Here is a 21,132-nt window from a genome sequence, read left to right as displayed (position 1 = left end):
CAATTGTACATTTTTATTCCGTGGCTGGTTTGTGCTAAGGAAATAATGATACTTTGAGTAAAAATTAGTAATCTGGAAGCTACATATTTAAAATTGAGACTGCGTGGATGAGTCTTTTCTAGGACTAAGAAGGTGTACCACTTGCCAATATAAAACTATCTTCATTCAACTACAGAAGTGTTGGTTCATGATAATTTCCTTCTCTATTCGTAAAAGTAGATTGTCACTAATATTCAGAAGACTTCTAGTAGCAGCATTTACGATAAGTGATAGCAGTCTGAATGGGAATACTGGCAGATGAGGATGGCCATACTGACTGAACAGACCACATCAACTTATGTTACCTGAACAAATCACACAAAATATCCCTGACCAATATGCAGGTACACGGAAGAGATGGCTTAAGAAATTCCATTTCAAATTATGGTTTAACTGATGGGACAAATTTTTATAAAAAGATCCTAGTATAATATGTGTACAAATAATTCCCTGTCATTCAAATCTATTCCGTTCCCAAGTTCATGCAGTAAGAGTTACCTTTACAGATCAATGAAAGAAAAGTATGAGATCTGTTCTCTGGGAGTGGCTGTCAGCTGTATAGGCAAAAAGGCTTAATTCAGTCTCCCTAAATTGATTCAGAGCCAGCCATTATTATAAGAAAACTGAAATTGCTTTTATCAATTTTATCTGATGCAAACATGAGATAATCTCACTTACAAGAACAGTTTCTGAAAGAATGATGCTGTGAAAACCTCAAGCTGGAGCTTAAAATCTAATCTTTTATCCCCAATAGACTGCAATGAATTTTAAAAGTTTTGAGTTAGTTTTATAAAACTGTTTTGTACTTACTGATCAGGAGGGAACTCAAATGATTTTTTTTTTTAGATAAAAGAGTTAATAAGTTGATAAATCACTTAGGCTTACTAAAATATAGATTCTGATACAGAATAACAGTTTAAATTCTAAACAAGGCATCTAAGAATAGATAACTAGAATTCACTTCATATTTAGAAAGCTATTTTAATTAGAAATTACATCCTACATACAGGTATTATTCCAAGAAGTTTCATTCCATTGGCTAGGACAGAACGCACAGCTCTGAAAAGATGAAGTCTCGCCTAAGAAATAAAACAAAGAATGATTAAATTCACTAACAGGCTAATTATAAGTGAATAAAGAACATTTTCAAAAGTAATTTTAACTTTCTTCTAATTTAAAGTAGGAACAGTATCTCAGAGTGCTTCAGGGTTTGCTGTTGGTGAGGAAAGACAAATTCCTAGCATCCCTTATAATATGACTGGTACCCAAGAGCTGGGGAGTGAGAGTGACAGGATCATTCATTATCTTATTCAAAGTCTAACTTCAGATAAGGGGAACTCTTCACTTGAACACTTGACCTAGGAAGATGTGTTTCATAGTCCAGTGTTGGAAAGTATATAAACTGATTGTTTCAGTCCAATTCTAATTACCACTTGAGTCCATAAGAACACTACTGTAGCTGAACCACAAGATGCTATTTTAGGAACACTTACAAAATTGACTCAGTAATATTAAGAGGATGTAGAGATTACACAGAAAACACTTGACATACCCCAGCCACTTCGGGAGGACTGTCTTTTATAAGCAGTGTCTTGTGTGCCATAGCTGCAAGATGACTGAAATGGAAGACAGACCAGAGAAGATGAAAATGAAGACCAGTAGCAATTTCCTGTTATAACACATAACCTTGGTATCTTACTCCCTCAACTTAAGGAAATCAAAGCCCAGGGCCAGTAAAGGATGTGTGCAACACTGAAAGTTGAGACTTGAATTCATCTGCTTTTCTATAACAGGAAAAGTAAAACACATTAAACTCCAACTTTAGATTTTGGTTGTAATATCTCAAGAACTTAAGATTATGATTTCACTCCTTCATAAAGATAGGGGATTCCTTTCTAAAAATTAGTTTTTCTCATTCAGGTATCTTTTAGGATGAAAGCTATAACATGGCATGGACATTCCCCCTCTGTACGGTGAGGAGGAAGGGTAAAGATTAGTTATTGGGCAGCTGCACACACACTGGCCCCTCTTCTCTAAAGTATCTCTTCTATTTAGGTAGAAGCAGCAAACAGAATAATATGCCAGAGAAATGATGCTTCCAACATTAATTTCAATGATTAACAGACATTTAATTAGACTTTCTGGCTTCTTTATTTCTCTGTGACTATAGAGTTTAAAGGAAAAAAAAATACTTAAATCTGGGGAAGACAGGTAAAAAGGATAATCAAGAAAACAGTACCAATAAATCTGATTTCAGTAAATCTTGAGTAAAAGCAAGTATTTCCTTAAATAGGTTTATGGAAAGATACAAACATTGCTCTAGAAAATACCTTATAGTCAGAGCTTCTGAAACAGCTAGTATGAAATTCCTATTAAACTGATTTGCCCTCCAATTCATCCTCTACCCTTCTAGCTCACCGATTTTTCTGTGTCTCTATTCAAAGTCTTTTTATGGACTCCAATGCCCTGAAAATAAGCTGAAATGCCTTAATACATGCAAAAGGGCTTTATACACTAAAATTTCTCACCCCTCCCAGGACCATGCGTCTAGTTCCATTAATGTAGCATGAGCAAATCTGGGCTTTTTCTTCCTTTTCTGCCACCTTGCTTCTCCTGATTAATACTGATGCCTCTTCTCCGAGAAGCCCCTTCTCCTCCATCAAGGCTGCACTGAGTGCCCGAACATAGTCTCTTAGGTCCACTCTATCCTAACACATTTGTGCTGTTATGTAACTACCTGTGACAAAGCTGTTGGTTCCACCAGACTGTAATGACTGCACCTTGTATCACTGAACGAATAAATATTAACTGCTGATTTGCAAAGATGAAGCAAGAATTCCTTAATTCAACTTAAGGCATTTCACTTTTTAGGCCAAGGGGTTTGTTTATAGGAAAACTTTAGAAGAAAGAAAGGTCCTTTGTCAGATCAGGTCTCCCATGTCTTCAATACCTGAAAACAGCAAGGTTATGAAGTACCTTAGAGTTAGAAGATAACTGACAATGTGCCTGGGTTGAAGGTCCTGAGATGATCTATAAAGCACCTCGTCGAACCTAAAAGAAACACAACAGGAGCAGTGGGCAAGGGAAGACTAAGACTACTAAGCTAAGATGTTAAGATCTTCAATGTAAGGTTGACTAAACACCAGTAAGAGTAGAAGGTATGGGGTGCCTGGGTGTCTCAGTTGGTTGAGCATCTGACTCTTGGTTTCGGCTCAGGTCATGATCTTCGGGTGGTGAGACCGTGCCCTGTATCAGGTTCCATGCCCAGCATGGAGCCTGTTTAAGTTTCTCTCTCTCTCCCTCTGCCCCATGCGTGCTCTTGCTCTCTCTAAAAGAAGAGTAGAAGGTACATGAAAAAAGACCTTGTGTGCGTTTGAAGGTAAAGGCACATCTTTCTTACAAATCCCTTGATGGCAGGTACTTTCTAAATCATTTTGATATCTCTTGGGCCTAGCCTAGATCAATGACTCAGGCTATTAAATTGAACATATAAAGCTTACAGCCATGTTAGGAACATAATCTAGAAACTAGCAAAACAGAAACTAGCAAAACAGAGTCTACCTTCAATGCCAGAAAACCAGGTTGGCTTATTTTCTAACAAATCAGTCAAAGGTGAGAAAACGGACCCCTCTGATCCCAGAAGGGAGCCACTGACCACTGTGTGGTGATCAGAGAAAAGTGCCTTGCTAACTACCCACATCCTTTCCAGAGATTAGTATCTCCTGACAAGTCTAGCTTCACCAACAATGCTTGTAAGAGCTTAAAGGCGTGATCTCTTGCTCAGTGTCGGGGCACCAAGTAGGTATGTATTTGAGACTGTCAACGGAAACCATGAGGCAGATGAGGAACTCAACAGTTTCATGGAAGCCGCACGCAGGCAGAGGTTTCCTTCACTTGTCCAAGAGGGGGAGGAGAAGATGATCCTTCCCAAAACTAAAAGTTGATGCTTTTATCAGGTTTCCATTCTCATTCCATGACCCAGAGGATGTCAGGCACCTGCAGTGATTCAGCAGTGATATTTTTAAGTCCCAAGGACTGACCTTGACGGTGTCCTCCTTTGTCTTCCCTCAAAGGGCAGGTACTGGTGGCAGGGGGCCAGGAGCTAGCTACTGGCTTGTTCACGTCAGTGGTCAGCAAACCATCAACAGTCATTTCACTAAGCAGGTGCAGACTCAATAAGACTAGAAAATCATACCTGAGAAGATGCTGGAGAATGGAAACAGACTGTGGCTCTTGTAAACAAGCAGTGTTGAAATCATTTAGATAACCACATCCAAAAGTCTCTTCCAAACTGTTTTCAAAAGTTTAAAAACAATAAAGGATTAAACAAGTCATCCAAGGACATATAACTGCAAGTTTGTCACAATGCCTCAATTTTTCCTAACTCTGTTTCTCCCCCTGAAAATGGGAGCATATTCTCTGGCAGCGTTATTCTGAGTACTAAAGAAGGCAACATACATAAAAGCACCTCTGACAGAGATGCTCAGTAAGTATTTTAAAAACCAAACCTAACAGGTGGTCCACTATACTTCTAACTAGTTTTGGATGTGAGATATTGGAGAAGCCCAGCAAACAGGACCTTGGATCTTCAGAGCACACCAGCCCAGTCCCACCCTGGGGAGGCTCAGCGTTTCCCAGCAGATGCCCTTCACCTGTGGAGGCGGGCATGCGTGTACTGCAAGAAGACGCCTGTGTCCCCACGACTCTGGAAAACACGATCCCAGCTGAACTGATAGTCAGATAAGAGTAAACCTCTGAAGTCCTAGAATGACAAGAATACATTTTTAGCACTGGGGTTTGTTCTAGCAAACAGAAGGGTCTCACAGGAGGCAATCATAACAGACCTGAATAATGAGTGCGGCGAGTCCAACCCTCTCTGCAGTCTCCTGTGGGTTCTCCAGTTCTCTGGTGGCTGGAACAGACAGAGGCAGCTATCTTTAACTTACACAGAACCGCAGAGAATCAGGGATTCTGATAAAATCTGCCAAAAATATATGCTGCCAGTAAGAACAAATAGCTTCACGGCAGGCAATTTACTTTCCTCATTTAGGCTAATTTACCTTGGATAAAGCTAAGAAACACAAATTCACATTTCTCATAAATATCCCTTATGAGACATTAGATAAAGCTGGTACTTACTTTTCCAAGGTTAAACAAAGTCATGAGAACTTGTGACCTGTTTCCTATTACATAACATGGGAATTTCACATAACCACCCCAAGAGTGGAATGACAAGGCTGAAGCTGCCCATGAAAAGAGGCCTAGGGTCATATCAATTCAGATTATCAAACTGAATGACACCAAGCGGCAAGTCTAAAACCTCTGGCATCTCTAATTAGTGCAAGCTATTTTTGACAAGGTTAGGGAAAGTGAAGAGAGGGATGATGGTCAAAATAAACTGCATGGCACCAAAGTCCCACAAAACATCCAAGGGGCGTCTAAGTTATGACCGCAACAATAAAGTGAATTCACTCTTAATAGAAGCCATGTTCTGGAGCATCCTCGATCGAATCTCATTTAGAACATCTTCCAGAAAAGTAACATTTCCTCTTCGAGTCTTCATTCCCTGTACCACTCCAAAGGGCACGTGCTGGCACCTGAAATGGAAGAGAAAAGAACAGATGATCCAAGTATATAATTATACACTTTCAGAGAACAGTCCAAACTTCAACTCTCATATAAGGACTTTTCAAAATTAACAAATAGGATGTGGGGGTGCCTGGGTGGCTCAGTGGGTTAAAGCCTCTGCCTTCAGCTCAGATCATGATGTCGGGGTCCTGGGATCGAGCCCCGCATCAGGCTCTCTGCTCGGCGGGGAGCCTGCTTCCTCCTCTCTCTCTCTGCCTGCCTCTCTGCCTACCTGTGATCTCTGTCAAATAAATAAATAAAATCTTTAAAAATAAATAAATAAATAGGATGCGATTTATCATATGCCACAAAAGATGTTAAACACACAGCTTCATTTTATAGAGATAATCACTAAGAGCTGATTAAATTACTAGTTGTCTTGGTGGATAAAAACGAGGGATTAAGAATTTTGGAAATCAAGCCACTGAGAGCAGATGTCTAATAAAGATATTTATTAAATGTTTATAAGTTAGAAATGAATATAACCAGGACATAAATTAATGTAAAAAAAAAATCTGCTTCTACACTAATACCCTGAAATAAAGAAGTGAAATCTGAATGATGACCTTCAACAACTTGGTATATTTTGGGACTTGGCTGACCTAACAAATCCTTAACGATCGTGAGCAGACAGTTACAAACCATGCGGACATTACCTTTCTGCCCAGTCATATCCCATGATCTGCAGCATCTGGAACACTTGCTGAAAATGCTTTTTTTGCCCTTTATCTGTCTTGGGGAAAAAAAAATTTAAGTGACAAGTTAACCTACAAAAATAGGTGGGGATTAAATAAAAATATTTGAGTTTTGACACACTAGATTCATTGTCCACTGATGTATTTTAAGTAAGTACACAAAGAAGATGCCAGCAGCAGAAGGTCTAAACTGAGTGCTCTACAAGAGAAGAAAGTAAGATCTGTAGCACTTCACTGAATTATGAGGGAAGATGAACTTTAATCTCTTGAGTATTCTATTTAAATTCTTTCTCCTTCAGCTATCATGACCTTTATCCCCAAGAAGGATGAAGCTCAGCTCTAATAAGTTATTTAATGGCAACTTTTTTTCTTAGGGGAAAGGGAGGTGGCACCTGGAGAGGAAGGAAAGGGAAGAGACCACAGAGTAACCCTCAGCAATAAAAGAACAAACTAGTGGTGCACACAACAGCCTGGGTGGGTCTCAAGGCATTCACTATGCTGAGTGAGAAGAGCCAATCTCAAGATTACCTACTGTGATTCTATTTATGTAACATTTTCATAGTGTCAACACTGTTGTGATGGAGAACAGAGCAATGGTTGCTAGGGGTTACGGTAGGGGATAAAGGGCAATTATTAAGTGGTCACCAAGAGGGAGTTTATTTCATGATGGAACAGTTGTCTATTCCGAATGTTATGATGGTTACATTATCTACACATGACACAATTTCACAACCCCCACCCCAACATATTAGGCCAACACATAAGCACATGTAAAACTTGGTGGAATTTTTTAAAAGATTTTTCTTATTTATTTTAGAGATGGGGAGAGAGAGTGTGCGCAAGCGGGGTGAGGGGCAAAGGGAAAGAGTGGGAAAGAAGCAGCAGAGCCCGATGTGGGGCCCAATCTCAGGACCCTGAGATCATGACCTGAGCCAAAATCAAGAGTCAGATGCTTAACTGACTGAGCCACCCAGGTGCACCCAAACTGGTGGAATTTAACTAAGGTCTTTACCAATGTCAGTTTCCTGGTAAAGACAAAGTACTATGGTTATGGAAGATACTATCTTCGGAGAAGGCTTGGGTGAAGGGTCCATGGAAACTCTGTACTATTCTAAAACTCACGAGGCTTAAATATTTAAAATAAAAAGTTGGGGCACCTGGGTGGCTCAGTCCTTAAGTGTATGCCTTCGGCTCAGGTCATGATCCTGGGGTCCTGGGATTGAGCTGTGATTGAGGCTCCCTGCTCAGGGGAAGCCTGCTTCTCCCTCTCCACTCCCCCTGCTTACGTCCCTCTCTCGCTATGTCTCTCTGTCAAATAAATAAATAAAATCTTTAAAAAATAAAGTTACTTTTTATTTTTATTTATTTATTTATTTTTTAAAGATTTTATTTATCTATTTGTCAGAGAGAGAGAGGGAGAGAGAGCAAGCACAGGCAGACAGAATGGCAGGCAGAGGCAGAGGAAGAAGCAGGCTCCCTGATGAGCAAGGAGCCCGATGTGGGGCTCGATCCCAGGACGCTGGGATCATGACCCGAGCCGAAGGCAGCTGCTTAACCAACTGAGCCACCCAGGCGTCCCTAAAGTTACTTTTTAAAAAGTACATTATGGTAACCTGTACATATTCATTTCATATAACCATTTTCCTGATTTGAGTAATTTTTTTTTTTAATCATGAAGCAATGTGAATGTTTTCACTTTTGTTTTTAACATAGTGGTTTCCACCTTAAATAAACTTAACAGTGAATTCCTTTTATATTTTGACAAAATTATTTTCCAAAGTTTTTCAACATGGTATATAATTTCCATCTTTGCAGTTTTCATGAGGTAGAGATCATAATCTTCTGTTTTTTATTGTGATTACTTACCACATAAATCATTGCATCAAAATTGTACTTGTCCATTCGATCTATAGCAGCAGCAAGATCTCTGAAAAAAAAAATGGCCATAGATTAAGAGTTACTAAGCAGATCTGGGTAAAAATTTGCTTTAACTATTTAATATTAATGAGGCTTTTCTAATTAAGAAGTCCTACTATCCCATGCCTAAGGTATACGACCCATGATTACATAATCCCAATACCATACTTTGATATAAAGTAATAGTAGTAAAAATAGCTTGGGGAAAAGCAATAATAAAAGTACTGTGGAAAGATTAAAAAAATAAATAAATAAATATAAGCTCTGGGAGTGGTAGTACTAACTAAAATAACTCCAGGCAAAGTACCTGTAGGTAAATGCTTAATGATTTGTTAATTAAGCCTCTACTGGAAAGAATTACCTAAGTGTCACTTTTCTGCAGTATGCTTTTTAAAAAAAATTCTATTTATTTATTCATGAGAGACAAAGAGAGATAGAAAGAGAGACAGAGAGAGGCAGAGGCAGAGGGAGAAGCATTCTCCCCAAGGAGCAGAGAGCCCGATGCAGGGCTTGATCCCAGGACCCTGGGATCATGACCTGAGCTGAAGGCAGAGGCTTTAACCCACTGAGCCACCCAGGCACCCTGCAGCAAAACTTTTTTTTTTAAGAAAAAAATTTTTTAAGGTTTTATTTATTCATTTAACAGAGAGGGAGAGTACAAGCAGGGAGAGCAGCAGGCAGAGTGGGAGGGAGAAGCAAGCTCTCTGCTGAGCCAGGAGCCAGATGTGGGACTCGATCCCAGGACCCTAGGATCACGACCTGAACCGAAGGCAGCCGCTCAACAAACTGAACCACCCAGGCGTCCCTGCAGTACACTTTCTTAAAGAACATATTCAAGGGGGGACGCCTGGGTGGCTCAGTTGGCTAAGCAGCTGCCTTCGGCTCAGGTCATGATCCCAGCGTCCTGGGATTGAGTCCCATATTGGGCTCCTTGCTCGGCGGGGAGCCTGCTTCTCCCTCTGTCTCTGTCTGCCTCTCTGCCTACTTGTGATCTCTCTCTCTGACAAATAAATAAAATCTAAAAAAAAAAAGAACATATTCAAGGGGCGCCTGGGTGGGTTCACTCGTTAAGTGTCTGCCTTCAGCTCAGGTCATGATCCTAGCCAGGGTCCTGGGATCATCGGGCTCTCTGCTCTGCTGGAAGCCTGCTTCTGCCTCTCCCACTCCCCCTGCCTGTGTTCCCTCTCTCACTATACCTCTCTCTGTCAAATTAATAAATAAAATCTTTTTAAAAAAGAACATATTCAGAACACAAATAATGTGGCAGCTATACTACTATCTTTTAGCTACCCTTCTGTTAATACTATGAAGGACTTTCAAGGTCTCCAATCAGTCATAAGCAATACCTTCTAAAGCAATGTGAAAGACCATAAAGTCCTTTGACAAAAACTCAACCCTTCTTTCTCTAAGTATGAAAGACTCAGTTTGCATCTAGTATGAAATAATGAAAAAACAAGTCATAAACTATGAAATTTCAAGTCGACTATGAGAATACTGAAATTTAAAATGAAAACTATTTCTGGTTAACAATATAACATTGGGAAGACTTAAAAAGTTCTCAGATCTTTTGAAGTGTTGGGGATCATCAAAATGTCTTTAGTTCCCACCTTGTAATTCTGATATAACATAGAGCAATGCATTAGCAACAGAGACAAAAACTGGCTGTTGAGGAACAACAAAATCTTACCTTTTTATTTTTTTTAAGATTTATTTATTTTGAGAGAGAGAGAGCGAATACGTGCAAGTGGCACGTGGGTGGGCAGAAGGACTGGGAGTATGTCTCTTGAGCAGACTCTGCACTGACTGCAGAGCCAATTCAGGGCTCAATCTCACAACCCTGAGATCACAACCTGAGCCAAAACCAAGAGTCAAATGCTTAACTGACTGTGCCACCCAGGCACCCCCAAATCTTATTCTTTTTACATATAAAGCACATACATGCATGCTATATCACAGATATATAGGGTATCTGTAATAAAATTTCATGAGGTGGGGAAGTAGGAAAATTGGCTAAAAAGGCTCCTGAGAGCAGGGCTATAATGAAAAAAAGGAAAAAAAGGTTGTGAAACACCAGTATAGATTATCTCCCAGATGAAACCACAAATATATACCCCTATTGGATTTTTGGTTTGAGCCAAGGAAAAAACAAAGAGAAGCCTTTTTGATCCAATGAAAAAAAAAAAAAGAATACACGAAAAAGCTTTAAGCTGAGTCTGTAGAACCTGAATTTGAAAGCAGGAAGGAATGCCAGGTCATTTAGTTCATGCCTCTTGTTCCAAAGTAGGAACCCATGGCTCAGGGAGGGTAAGTGGTAGTTGTGGTCTTAAGACAAAACTCTAGATCTCCAGCCTCATCCCGAGCTCTTGTCAATATTCTCCCGCACTTCTGTCTATTCTAACAAACTCCTATAATTCACATCCACATATATAGCTGCATTCTATAAGGAACCCACTGATAAGCACAGAAACTAAAGTTAGAGATGAAAAATCAAACATTTCAACAAGTGGCAAAAAACACAATTATTCTCCCAAAGAGAAAAGACAGTATAGGTATTAAGATAAATACACAGAAAAATCTAGACCTAATGAAGGCTAGCCCAAAAAAGATAACTAAATCAGGACAGCTATAATCATTATGACATGGAGTGTCTCATCTGAGTGGAAACATTTCTTAAAGCCATTGCTCAAGGATTTCTTTAGGTAATCTGTCCAGCAATAACTGGCTGGCACAAAATATTTTTCTACTATTATTTTTTAATCTACAAAAAGAAATGTACTTCTTACATACATGGGTTCTTCTTACTTCCTAACTCCACCTGTATGGAACTGATGAAGGGAAATGTAGAAAAAGTAACAAAGTAAGGGATCAATTTTCTAAGGCAATCAGAGAGTTGTATAAAGCTGTCTGGAACAAATGGCAGTAGTTAATAAGAGCAGTCAATATCATTTCTTTAACTATGCTGTGAAAGTGGGTTTATGATCCAATATAAAACTCCAGCCTGGAAGACACCATAGCCTTCTGCCAGAAGAGCCTGAGTATGGCCGTGCTGCTTGTGTGCCTTTTTTATGGTCCTATCTTCTTCCTATTGGCTTTGTCCCAGATATAAGTGTGCTTGATAAATCCAATCTTACTGATTAACAGAGACTGTTCCTTTCCACATGGCCTACTTCTCCCTTGGCCTATTTTACCACTGTCAGAATGAGGACTAATATTTAAGGCGGTCTTAACAGAGTGAGGACACCACTGAGCCACTATGACCACCTTCTAGTATACATTTCCTGCCAATGTGCAACTGGAAAATATTTATAGTTAATTATAAGGTATCTCAGTTTTACAGTTTGTAGAACAATGTATTCAACTGTGGAAATCCTATGATGTTTAACTAATTGTAAATAGTTTCTTCAGTCACTTTCCTGACGGTATCAAAACTTTCCAGGAACTATAACTGGCAATAAATAGAAATCCAATAAATATTTTTTGAAGTGATGATAGCAAGAGATTTAGAAACTAGGATTTAATAACAGCTTTGAGGATAAAATGATTGTTTTAGCACTGACGCTACAATAAAGAACATGAAGCCATATGCATTCTGATGTTGAGCTCCACGTTAGTTACAAACCTGGTTGCGTAGAGAGAAGTCCCATCACTCCGCATTACGGTACAGATTGAGGAGGGGTCACCATTCCCAGAAAGATCCACTATAGCTGTTCCTCGTCTAAAAATATGAAAAGGTAACTCTGAAGAAACAATAAATTAAGACCTTTAAAAGTACAGTATCTATAACATTATCTTTGGCAAACCAGAAGCTATTTTTTATAACTTAAGTAACAACAAGCAGTATAACCAACAATGAAGAAAAACAAGAAGGAATCTAACCATGAGTCTATTAGGATTGGGTAGGTACGATGTCATTAATTTTTGGTTATCCTACCTTTCTAAACTCTGTAGCTCTGCATAGGGCACTTAGGTAAGTCTTTAACATCCCCAGTTGAAAAATGAGATTTCAACCGCAGTTTAACCATGAAACATATTCTTCTAGTTCAAATTACAGAGTTAAATACTGGGTTAATTTTTAACATGCCAAAAAATACTTGCATAATAAACCACGGAATTTTGTTACTGTCATCCCTATCTTATCAAAAATTAGAATCTGTATATGGCAAGCTAAGAATCTGCCTTAACAGACATTACTGAGGGTGTTATGAACCACATCATCCATTACTTCCTCATAAAGATGATGAGACAAAGTACTCTCTGGTACTATGAAAACTGGCACTTCTAAGCAACTGGTTTGCTTTTTTTACAGATGCCTGGGCGCCTATGACCAGTACTATTTCTTTTTGTTTGGCTGACAGGAAGCTCAAAGTTCAATTAGAAATTTTCTTCAGTAAGGAAACAGCATCCCAATATGTGTTATATGACATGCCATTATCATTCCTGATTCCCTATTAGTTTTTCTGCCCCTGCTTCCGGATTTCCTCATTTTACTCTTTCAAAAGTTTGTGTTCTACCTATTTAGATAAGGTGCCTTAAATCCATTCTGAACACAGTATTTTTTTTTTTTAATAAAACGCAGGGTTGAGTAAGTTCCTTTTTCCAGTTATATCATGATCAGCTTGTGTGACAGGAGGCCAGTTGCTTGTACTTTCTGTGCTTCAGTTTCTGCACATGTGAAGAGCAGGTAACAGCTTTTCTTCCTGCCTACCAGGATTTTGTCATGGCAGCAGCAGACTATATGTAGAAAAGTACTTTGAACAGCAAAAAGCACTATAAAAAAATGCCAGGAAGGTTGCATGCCACATTCTATTGTCCTGAAAGACTATACCAATACCAATTTTTTTCAAAGAAGAAATAACTTTACTAAAGAATAGTAACCCAACCATACACTGTTTTCTGTAGGAGTCCTTTACTGTCCAGCAACTTCAAGACTTCTTGAGATTTTTCACGATAAAATGATTCTCCAGAGTATTCATCAAAGTGTACTCCTAGACGCTAAAAGGGTTCAGAAACAAAAGAAAGTTACTTAAATGTCCTATTACCTTGCCCTCAGATAAAATGGGCTACTCTACAGTCTGTTACACAGATGGGGAAAACAAGAAATTAGATAAAGATCAGGTCACTCTTCACCATCAAACCTTCTAATAACTCCTCCTACATCAGTCAAGTCCTACAATAGTAATGGGCTATCTGATATGGCAGCTACGAGGCCCATGTGGGTATTCAAATTAAATAAAATTGAAAATTTAGTCTCTTAGTAACACTATTCACGCTTCACGTGCCCGAGAGCCACCCAAGGCTAGTGGCGTGCTGGACAGCACATCACAGAACATCTCCATCGCAGCAAGAAGCTAGATGGACAGCCCTGGAGAATGTCCCACACCATGCCCCACACTACAACCTCTTTAAGCTCCTCTCCTTCTGCTCTTTGCCCTGCTTCCTTACTCCAGCTGTATGGGTTTCTTTAATTCAATTCTTTTCATTCCACCCACAGACAGCGTACTCTGCCTCCCCTTCCCTGCTTCATTTTTCTCCATAGCATCATTCCCACCTAACAGACTGAGTATGTTGCTCAATTTCCATTGTCTTTAATTTGGTTAATTTGCTGTCTCCATGCTGGACCATAAAGTCCATGGCAGAAAGACTTGTATTTTCTTTATTCGCTGTTTATTTTTCCCACCCCCTAAAATGTTTATTAAATGCATCACATACAGCCCTAAGGAAGTGAAAGGGGAAAAAAACGATTAAGAAAAAGTGAGGGAATGAACAGAAGAGAGAAAAGAGAAGCCAGACTGAAACAAATACCAGAAGCCACCTGGTGTTTGCCTGTGAAGTTCACAGGATTTTTTTTTTTTTTTGAGGTTCTAAATTCCAGCCCAAAGAACAGTATTTGAATCCCAATTTGCAACTGAATGACAAATCTAGTTTTAAAACACAAGCTTTAAAAGTAAGTTTATACAGCCCCCGGCTGGCTCAGGCAGTAGAGCAGATGGCTCTTGATCTTAGGGTCCTGAGTTCAAGCCCCATGTTGGCTGTGGAGCCTATTTAAAAAAAAAAAAAAGGAAGCAACTTCACTACTCGATAGTACCGTCAAGAGCTGCACCCCATCACAGGAGAGCAGGAGAGCAGGAGAGCAGGGAGGCACCTTGTAAATCCGCATGTATTCTTCTACGCTGAGGTCCCAAAATTTCTGCCACAGTGCAAGTGCTTGCGTGTCACCCAGTTCTAATCGCTGGAAGAACTCATGTGCAGATTTTGCTATATTTTTATCATCTGCTGCTTCTTTATTAACTTGTACATAAACCTAAAAGCACAACAGTACATTAAATGAAGTACATTAGTCACTGTTACCTTCAATGGAAAAAAACAAAACACAGTCCTGAGAATTTTCATTTAAAGGTTAGCCAACTGCCCTCGTCAGATTGTAACCTTTCTTTATTCTTTTGCCATGGTCCTTTACTGAACCCTATAGACCCCTTCTCAAAATGTTCCTAAATGCATAAAGTAAAATATATATGCTTATAAAGGAAATAATACACTAAAATAGTTATCTCATTATTATTTTTTTTAAATTGTGATGAAATAATGGAAGAAAATGCTAATACCTGATCAAAGTTAGGGAAAATAAAATGCTTAATTTTTTTCTTCCCTTCCAAGTTCACAGATGCCTGGGTTAGATTAAGTTAGCATTTTTTTTTTTTTAAAGATTTTATTTATTTATTTGACAGAGAGAGAGATCACAAGTAGGCAGAGAGGCATGCAGAGAGAGAGGAGGATGCAGGCTCCCCGCTGAGCAGAGAGCCTGATGCGGGCCTCGATCCAAGGACCCTGGGATCATGACCTGAGCCAAAGGCAGAGGCTTTAACCTACTGAGCCACCCAGGCGCCCTGCATTTCTTCTTTTTTTAACAAAAAAGTCAAATTATTATTGCTGCAACTTATCTGAGAAAAGGTCAAAGAAAGCAGAATGGTTCAATCTGGCTAAGACAAGGCCAAAGATTGATCCAGCAGTTGTTTTAAGAAAGATTTTTAGAACTGTTCTCTAAATCTGCAAGAATAACAAAATAGGTGATCTAGTCAGACCTTTGGATAGTTGGCTTACTTACACTCCCACTTGGGCTCCTGAGAGCTATGTGGACCACTTACTTCTGGAGTATTTTTGCATCTGTCTTGGCTGGTTTAGTTCTGCCCCCACCCAATGACAGGAATGGAGTTGGACTGCTTATTAAGGGCTCTTCCAATTCTATGATTCTGTGTTCACAATTTAGTTAAAAGTATTCCAGTCTCCAAAATGCAAGTTTATAAATGATATTGAAACATCAACTTTGCACCTCAAGTAGTACTGAAGTTACACATATAGACTGTAAAGATTTTACTTCTGGGGGCGCCTGGGTGGCTCAGCTGGTTAAGGATCCAACTCTTAATTTCGGCTCAGGTGGTGGTCTCAGGGTTGTCAGATGGAGCCCTGAGTCAGGCTCTGCGCTAGGTGTGGAGCCTGCTTAAGATTGTCTCTCCCCCTCCCTTCCCCTCTCTCTCCTCCTCTCAAAAAAAAACAAAAGATTTTACTTACAGGATAAAACATGAATGATAAATTTACTCTCCTTATATTTTTTTTCCAGAAAGCTATTAAAGTAGCACAAAAGTAATAAAAATTGGCAAATAAATTACCAAAGAAACATGAGGCATCTAAACTATTACAGTAATATCATCAAAATATCAATGGCAGATAAAATGATTTTATTGCTGGAGAGAACAATGGGACAACTGTAATGTGGTTTATACCCACCAGATACTACCAACAAAAGAACAGGAGATTAAACATTTATGTCAGGGTCAAATGCCTTACTTTTCATTAGATGGCTTGTGTTAATTACTGGAATGGCAGAGATTAATAAATATTCCCTCCAAAAGTTAAAACTACCTCCTTTTTTTTCCTCTTTAAAGCACCTTGTGCAGAAAGAGTTAATATATAGCAGACCCGAGACTGCTATCCTTAAAATGTCCTGTTTGCAAGGTTAGCCCTTGGCTGGCATCTGGGAACTTGGATTTGGGAAATGTTTCCACCGAGCAGGTCACTGTGCTTAAACTATGAAAACAATACAGTTTATGCTAAACACTTGCTTTGCTTCTGGGAGTTTGGCATTTTAGAACATGCTAAGCAGAGGGTGCCTACATGATCAAACTCCAATAGAAACTTGGGGCACGGAGCATCTGATGAGCTTCCCTGGCAGACAACATTTCATGCATATTGTCGCAGTTTGTTGCAGGAGGACCTGCGTGTATCCTATGTGACTCCACTAGGAAAAGACTCTCAGATGCTTGGACCTGGTTTCCAACAGACTTTACCACATGTGCCTTTCCCTTTACTGATGTTGCTTTGCAACCTTTTGCTGTAATAAATCATAGCTGTGAGTACAACTATACGTGTAGTCCTGTGAGTCCTCTTAATGAGTTACCAAACTTGGTGGTGGTCTTCGGAGACCAGACACACATATCATAGGAAATTAATTTCCATGTGCTCCCATGAAATAAGTCCAGAATAAGAACAGAAGATGATTTTGGCAAGGTGTGGAAAAACAGAGTCACTGTAAGATAGTGAACTGCAAACCTCTTGACTTTTGAATGACCTATCTACCTAGTGACACCTGTTCAACACTTCAGCCTATAGGAACAAAGGCATACATAGGTCTCTATGATTTGTGGTTCAAAATCTCTCTCACACACCCACCCACCCACCCACCACACACCCATGTTCATACACCATTTAAAAGCAAACATATATAAAATATCCTTATTTTCAGAAATGGCTTTTTTTCTTTTAAATCTAGGACTCTACACTCATAGCCAACATTTAAAAATCGAATATGCATGTGAACTACTGATAAGAGTATTTTTAGAAAAAAACTTTACCAGAGTCTCTTCCCTTTCTTAAAACTTAAAATAGAAATCATTAAAACAAAATAAACAAAACCAAACCCTCACTTATACTTGAGGAATCTTGGCATTTCAGCAATTTGCAGTTATAAACCAAACATTACTGAAAATCAACTGACACTATCAAGCAGAACAATAGAAGACCCTTAATTAGCACTTAACAATCTGCCTGTAAATGCACAATATAAAACTGTAATTATTAACATTCATCACCATTTTAGAAAGAAAATGCATTTTCCTTCACAAGATAAATTTAATACTACATATTTCTGAAGTTACAGACAGTTTTAAATTTAGTTACCACAAGCTTTTTAGGCTTAGAATGTATGCATTAAAAAAAAATGTATGTATTTTCAAGATAGCTTCCTTTTGAGGCTAGGTATAAACACAAAAGGAATAAAAAGGAAATTTCAAATTTGGATCTAATAATAAGAATGTGGCTTAGGCAAAATGTTCTTGAGGATGGAAATAATTTTTTAGTTACCAGAATGCAAAAATGAGCTCTATTTCCTTTATAGAATTAACTATTTAAGACTTTAAAGGAATAATACCCTTTTCACTATTTCTAGATGCTGGTATTCCCAAAAAGCACATGACATTTTATTTCTAATTTAACTGATTAAGATAACTATAGTCAGCTCTTGAGAAAATCTGTCCATATGTAAAGATATAAGTGCAAAAAATAAAATAGCATATAATATCCTTTAATGTCTTAAATTTGATTCCAGAATACCATTATCAACACAGACACAGTTTATTCTTTGGTACAGGGCTCTAACCCTAACCCTGATTATTTTTGTTTAAAACAAAGAATAACTGCTAAGAATGGTTAGCATTAATTAGACTCTAAACAGGTCTAAAGACACTGTTAACTGTGTATTTGTCCTCTACCTTAAAATGCATTTAATTTCTATCTCATTTTTTAGGAAAAAAAAAATGAATTCATGATTATAACTAAAACAAGCTCTTTGTTAGTTTAATGCTGCTTCTTGATGAGAAATTTCTTATAGAACTGTGTTAAACTAAATATTAAAGAAATTCAAACAAATAATAGTTATAATTTAAAAGATCAATATATCAGTTAATAATAAAATCAAAACTTGCTAGATTTAAAAAAATAACTTGAAGTGATTATCAAGTTTCTCCTTGTATGTCATTAGTATGTCTCCTTAGTATGTCATTATCAGTATATAATTAGCATTTTACTACCTATTCATCTTCTTTCAATATTTGGAATGTCCTATTTTTATTCTTTGTTTTTATTAATATCCATGACATCTTATCCCTTTATTCAAGGGTGATAACAATTAACTTCTTGTGTTTATTAGGTAATAGTACACAGTATTACACATTTCTCATGCTGAAAAAAAAAGGTTTTTGCACATTTCAACGAGGTGTGATAATTACTGAGCTATTAACATGTACTCTGGCCTTGCTCAGTATTCCCATCCTTGTTCTAACAACACTCTCAGAGGACAATGGACACTGTAGTAACCCTTAGAAGGGTAAGGTTTAGGGATAAAGGCTAGTGGCTTTGGGGAAGATGGTCAAGAGCAATGGTAGAGCAGAAATGCTGCCAGGAAAGAGGAAAGGAGAATTGCCTAGATTGACGAGGGGATGGGGAAACAGCCCCAGGGGAAGGGGGAAAAAAAAAAAAGCTGTTGCTGGGGTGGCAGGGGGCCCTCTGAGGGAAATGGTTTGCAGTATCCCCACACAGGGAGGCTGATCTCTAGGCCTGTAGAATTGGGCCACAGCTAGGATCTCCCAGGCGAAGCTGGTCATATAAGCAGAGCTGTGTGTCTCCAGGTCATTACATAGCCTTGGATACTGGGTATATCAGTGAAGACCACTGTGAACTGAAGACAAGGAAAGGCCTCCATGCCCATCCTGAGATGCACATTAGAGCCTGGGGAACTTTATGATTTGGAGATGAGAAACACTCAACAAAGACTTAAGCTGACTCTTAAAACCACTGTCAAAGTGTGGCTGGGTTCAAATTCAATTAGGCTTATAATTTAGGAGCTATTTCTTTCACGCATTATAATGAGTAAAATACACACCAATGTAACAGTCCCATTCTCTGAAGAAAAGTAACGTGACCTGACCAATAAAGAACTCTTGAATTCAAGTCTATAAAAGTTTCTAACTGCATAAATAATCCCCTATGTCTAGAATTGATTTAGTCTTGAATTATTTTCTTAAGTTTGAGAAACTTTTTTTTTTTTTGAGAATCTAAAGCTAGGAAAAATATGGTCTCTTGACAGACAGATACGATTCCACATTTAAAAAGGTGACAGCAAGTAATTATTATCACTCATGAATTTGGGGTTTTGATCTTGCCCTATTTTCTACACACTTTTTTTTTGCTACTTATATGGGGAAACTCAGGGTCAAACCTCTAATATACTGCTACCTAGTAATATATTAATATATTATCCTCTGAATTTCTATTTTTTTAATTAAATGCCCATCACTGTAATTATCTCAAATCATTTTAAAAAAGGGGAAGGGTAAAATAACAAATACTTCCGGGGTCATTATGAACTTAAGAGAAAATTTCTACTATTGTGTTAATATATCAGGTTACCTTTATGAATGCCAGTGATAGGATATAGTGCTAATGCATACTTACTGGCATAATATTTTTTCTATGAGAGGCTGCTCATATTTCAGAGTCATTTTTATGGTTATCAAAATCCATTATTAATAAGCAACATGCAATGAGTCAAGTCCTAAAAACTTCTGTAGCAAAAAAAAAAACAAACAAAAAAAAACAACTGGATTATACCTTCTTAAAACAGTGTTAGATGTTACCAAGGTCCATTCAAGTATGTTTTTTTTTTTTTTTTTTTTTGAGAGAGAGAGAGAGAGAGAGGCAGAGGGAGAATCTTTTTTTTTCCCCCAAAGATTTTATTTATTTATTTGACAGGAGAGAAATCACAAGTAGGCAAAGAGGCAGGCAGAGAGAGTGAGAAGCAGGCTCCCTGCTGAGCAGAGAGCCTGATGCCGGGCTCCACCATGACCTGAGCCGAAAGCAGAGGCTTAACCCATTGAGCCACCCAGGTGTCCCCAGAGGGAGAATTTTAAGCAGGCACCTGATACGGAGGTAGATCTCACAACTCTGAGATTACCATCTGAGCCAAAATCAAGAGTCAGATGCTTAACCAACTCAGCCACCCTGGTGCCCGGAGGTCCATTTAAGTAGTTTAAACCTAGGAGAAACCTAGAGAAATTACTTTGAGAAAAGTTATCATTAGAACAGGTAAAAAAGCAAATGATGACATCCAAATACTCAGGATTTGGATTTAACACTTATTAACTTTTTACCAAAAGAATTACTTTTTGAAAGTGGAAAGGCTTTTTGATACATGTTCCAAAGCTTTTATGGTTTTTTGACCAATACTGTGAATTCTAAAGAGTAAATATATTAGTTATTTAACTTATTAGCTAATTCAGGGAGGATAAACTATTCTTTTTTTTTTTTTTTAAAGATTGTATTTATTTATTCAACAGACAGAGATCACAAGTAGGCAGAGAGGCAGGCAGAGAGAGAGAGCGGAGGAAGCAGGCTCCCCGCAGAGCAGAGAGCCCGATGTGGGTCTCGATCCCAGGACCCTGGGATCATGACCTGAGCCGAAGGCAGAGGCCTTAACCCACTGAGCCACCCAGGATAAACTATTCTAAAACCACTTTCTCCATTTCATGACAACAAATCTAAATAAAAGGTTTTACATGTTGATCAACAGAAGTCCCAAGTCCACACACAATACAGCCAGACATCATGGGGAACAAAATGACTTTAGTACACAGAAAAACTGTAATGAAGCAAAGCAAAAAAATGGAATTCAGTAGAGAAATGATTATAGGTGTTAAATATTTTCATCTTAGAAAGGAAATACTAAACTTATTCTGTAATTTCTATA

The 21,132-nt window shown here is 38.4% G+C and overlaps 1 protein-coding gene across 2 annotated transcripts in view; it reads right to left on the bottom strand.

The window, feature by feature from the left end:
• Nucleotides 1–881: 881 nt before the first annotated feature.
• The window catches only part of LOC111158795 (arginyl-tRNA synthetase 2, mitochondrial), a 59,833-nt gene continuing 39,582 nt past the window's right edge, over nt 882–21,132 (bottom strand). Inside the window, exons 9-20 of one of the 2 annotated variants that reach the window (XM_022521049.1) lie at nt 14,422–14,580; nt 13,165–13,271; nt 11,899–11,994; nt 8,229–8,289; nt 6,324–6,400; nt 5,512–5,636; nt 4,884–4,951; nt 4,692–4,801; nt 4,235–4,330; nt 3,016–3,090; nt 1,592–1,655; nt 882–1,118 (exon numbers count right to left, since the gene is read on the bottom strand). In XM_022521049.1, the coding sequence (XP_022376757.1) occupies nt 1,032–1,118; nt 1,592–1,655; nt 3,016–3,090; nt 4,235–4,330; nt 4,692–4,801; nt 4,884–4,951; nt 5,512–5,636; nt 6,324–6,400; nt 8,229–8,289; nt 11,899–11,994; nt 13,165–13,271; nt 14,422–14,580 (1,125 nt within the window). In that variant the 3' untranslated portion in view covers nt 882–1,031. Of the gene's footprint in view, nt 1,119–1,591; nt 1,656–3,015; nt 4,331–4,691; nt 4,802–4,883; nt 4,952–5,511; nt 5,637–6,323; nt 6,401–8,228; nt 8,290–11,898; nt 11,995–13,164; nt 13,272–14,421; nt 14,581–21,132 lie in introns of those variants that run through there. The other variant, XM_022521048.1, reaches the window with a different exon arrangement.

Source organism: Enhydra lutris, unplaced genomic scaffold (assembly GCF_002288905.1).
Source record: "Enhydra lutris kenyoni isolate GAN:26980312 unplaced genomic scaffold, ASM228890v2 scaffoldscaffold63, whole genome shotgun sequence".
Taxonomy (NCBI): Eukaryota; Metazoa; Chordata; class Mammalia; order Carnivora; family Mustelidae; genus Enhydra; species Enhydra lutris.
This window is presented reverse-complemented; position numbering and strand designations above follow the sequence as displayed.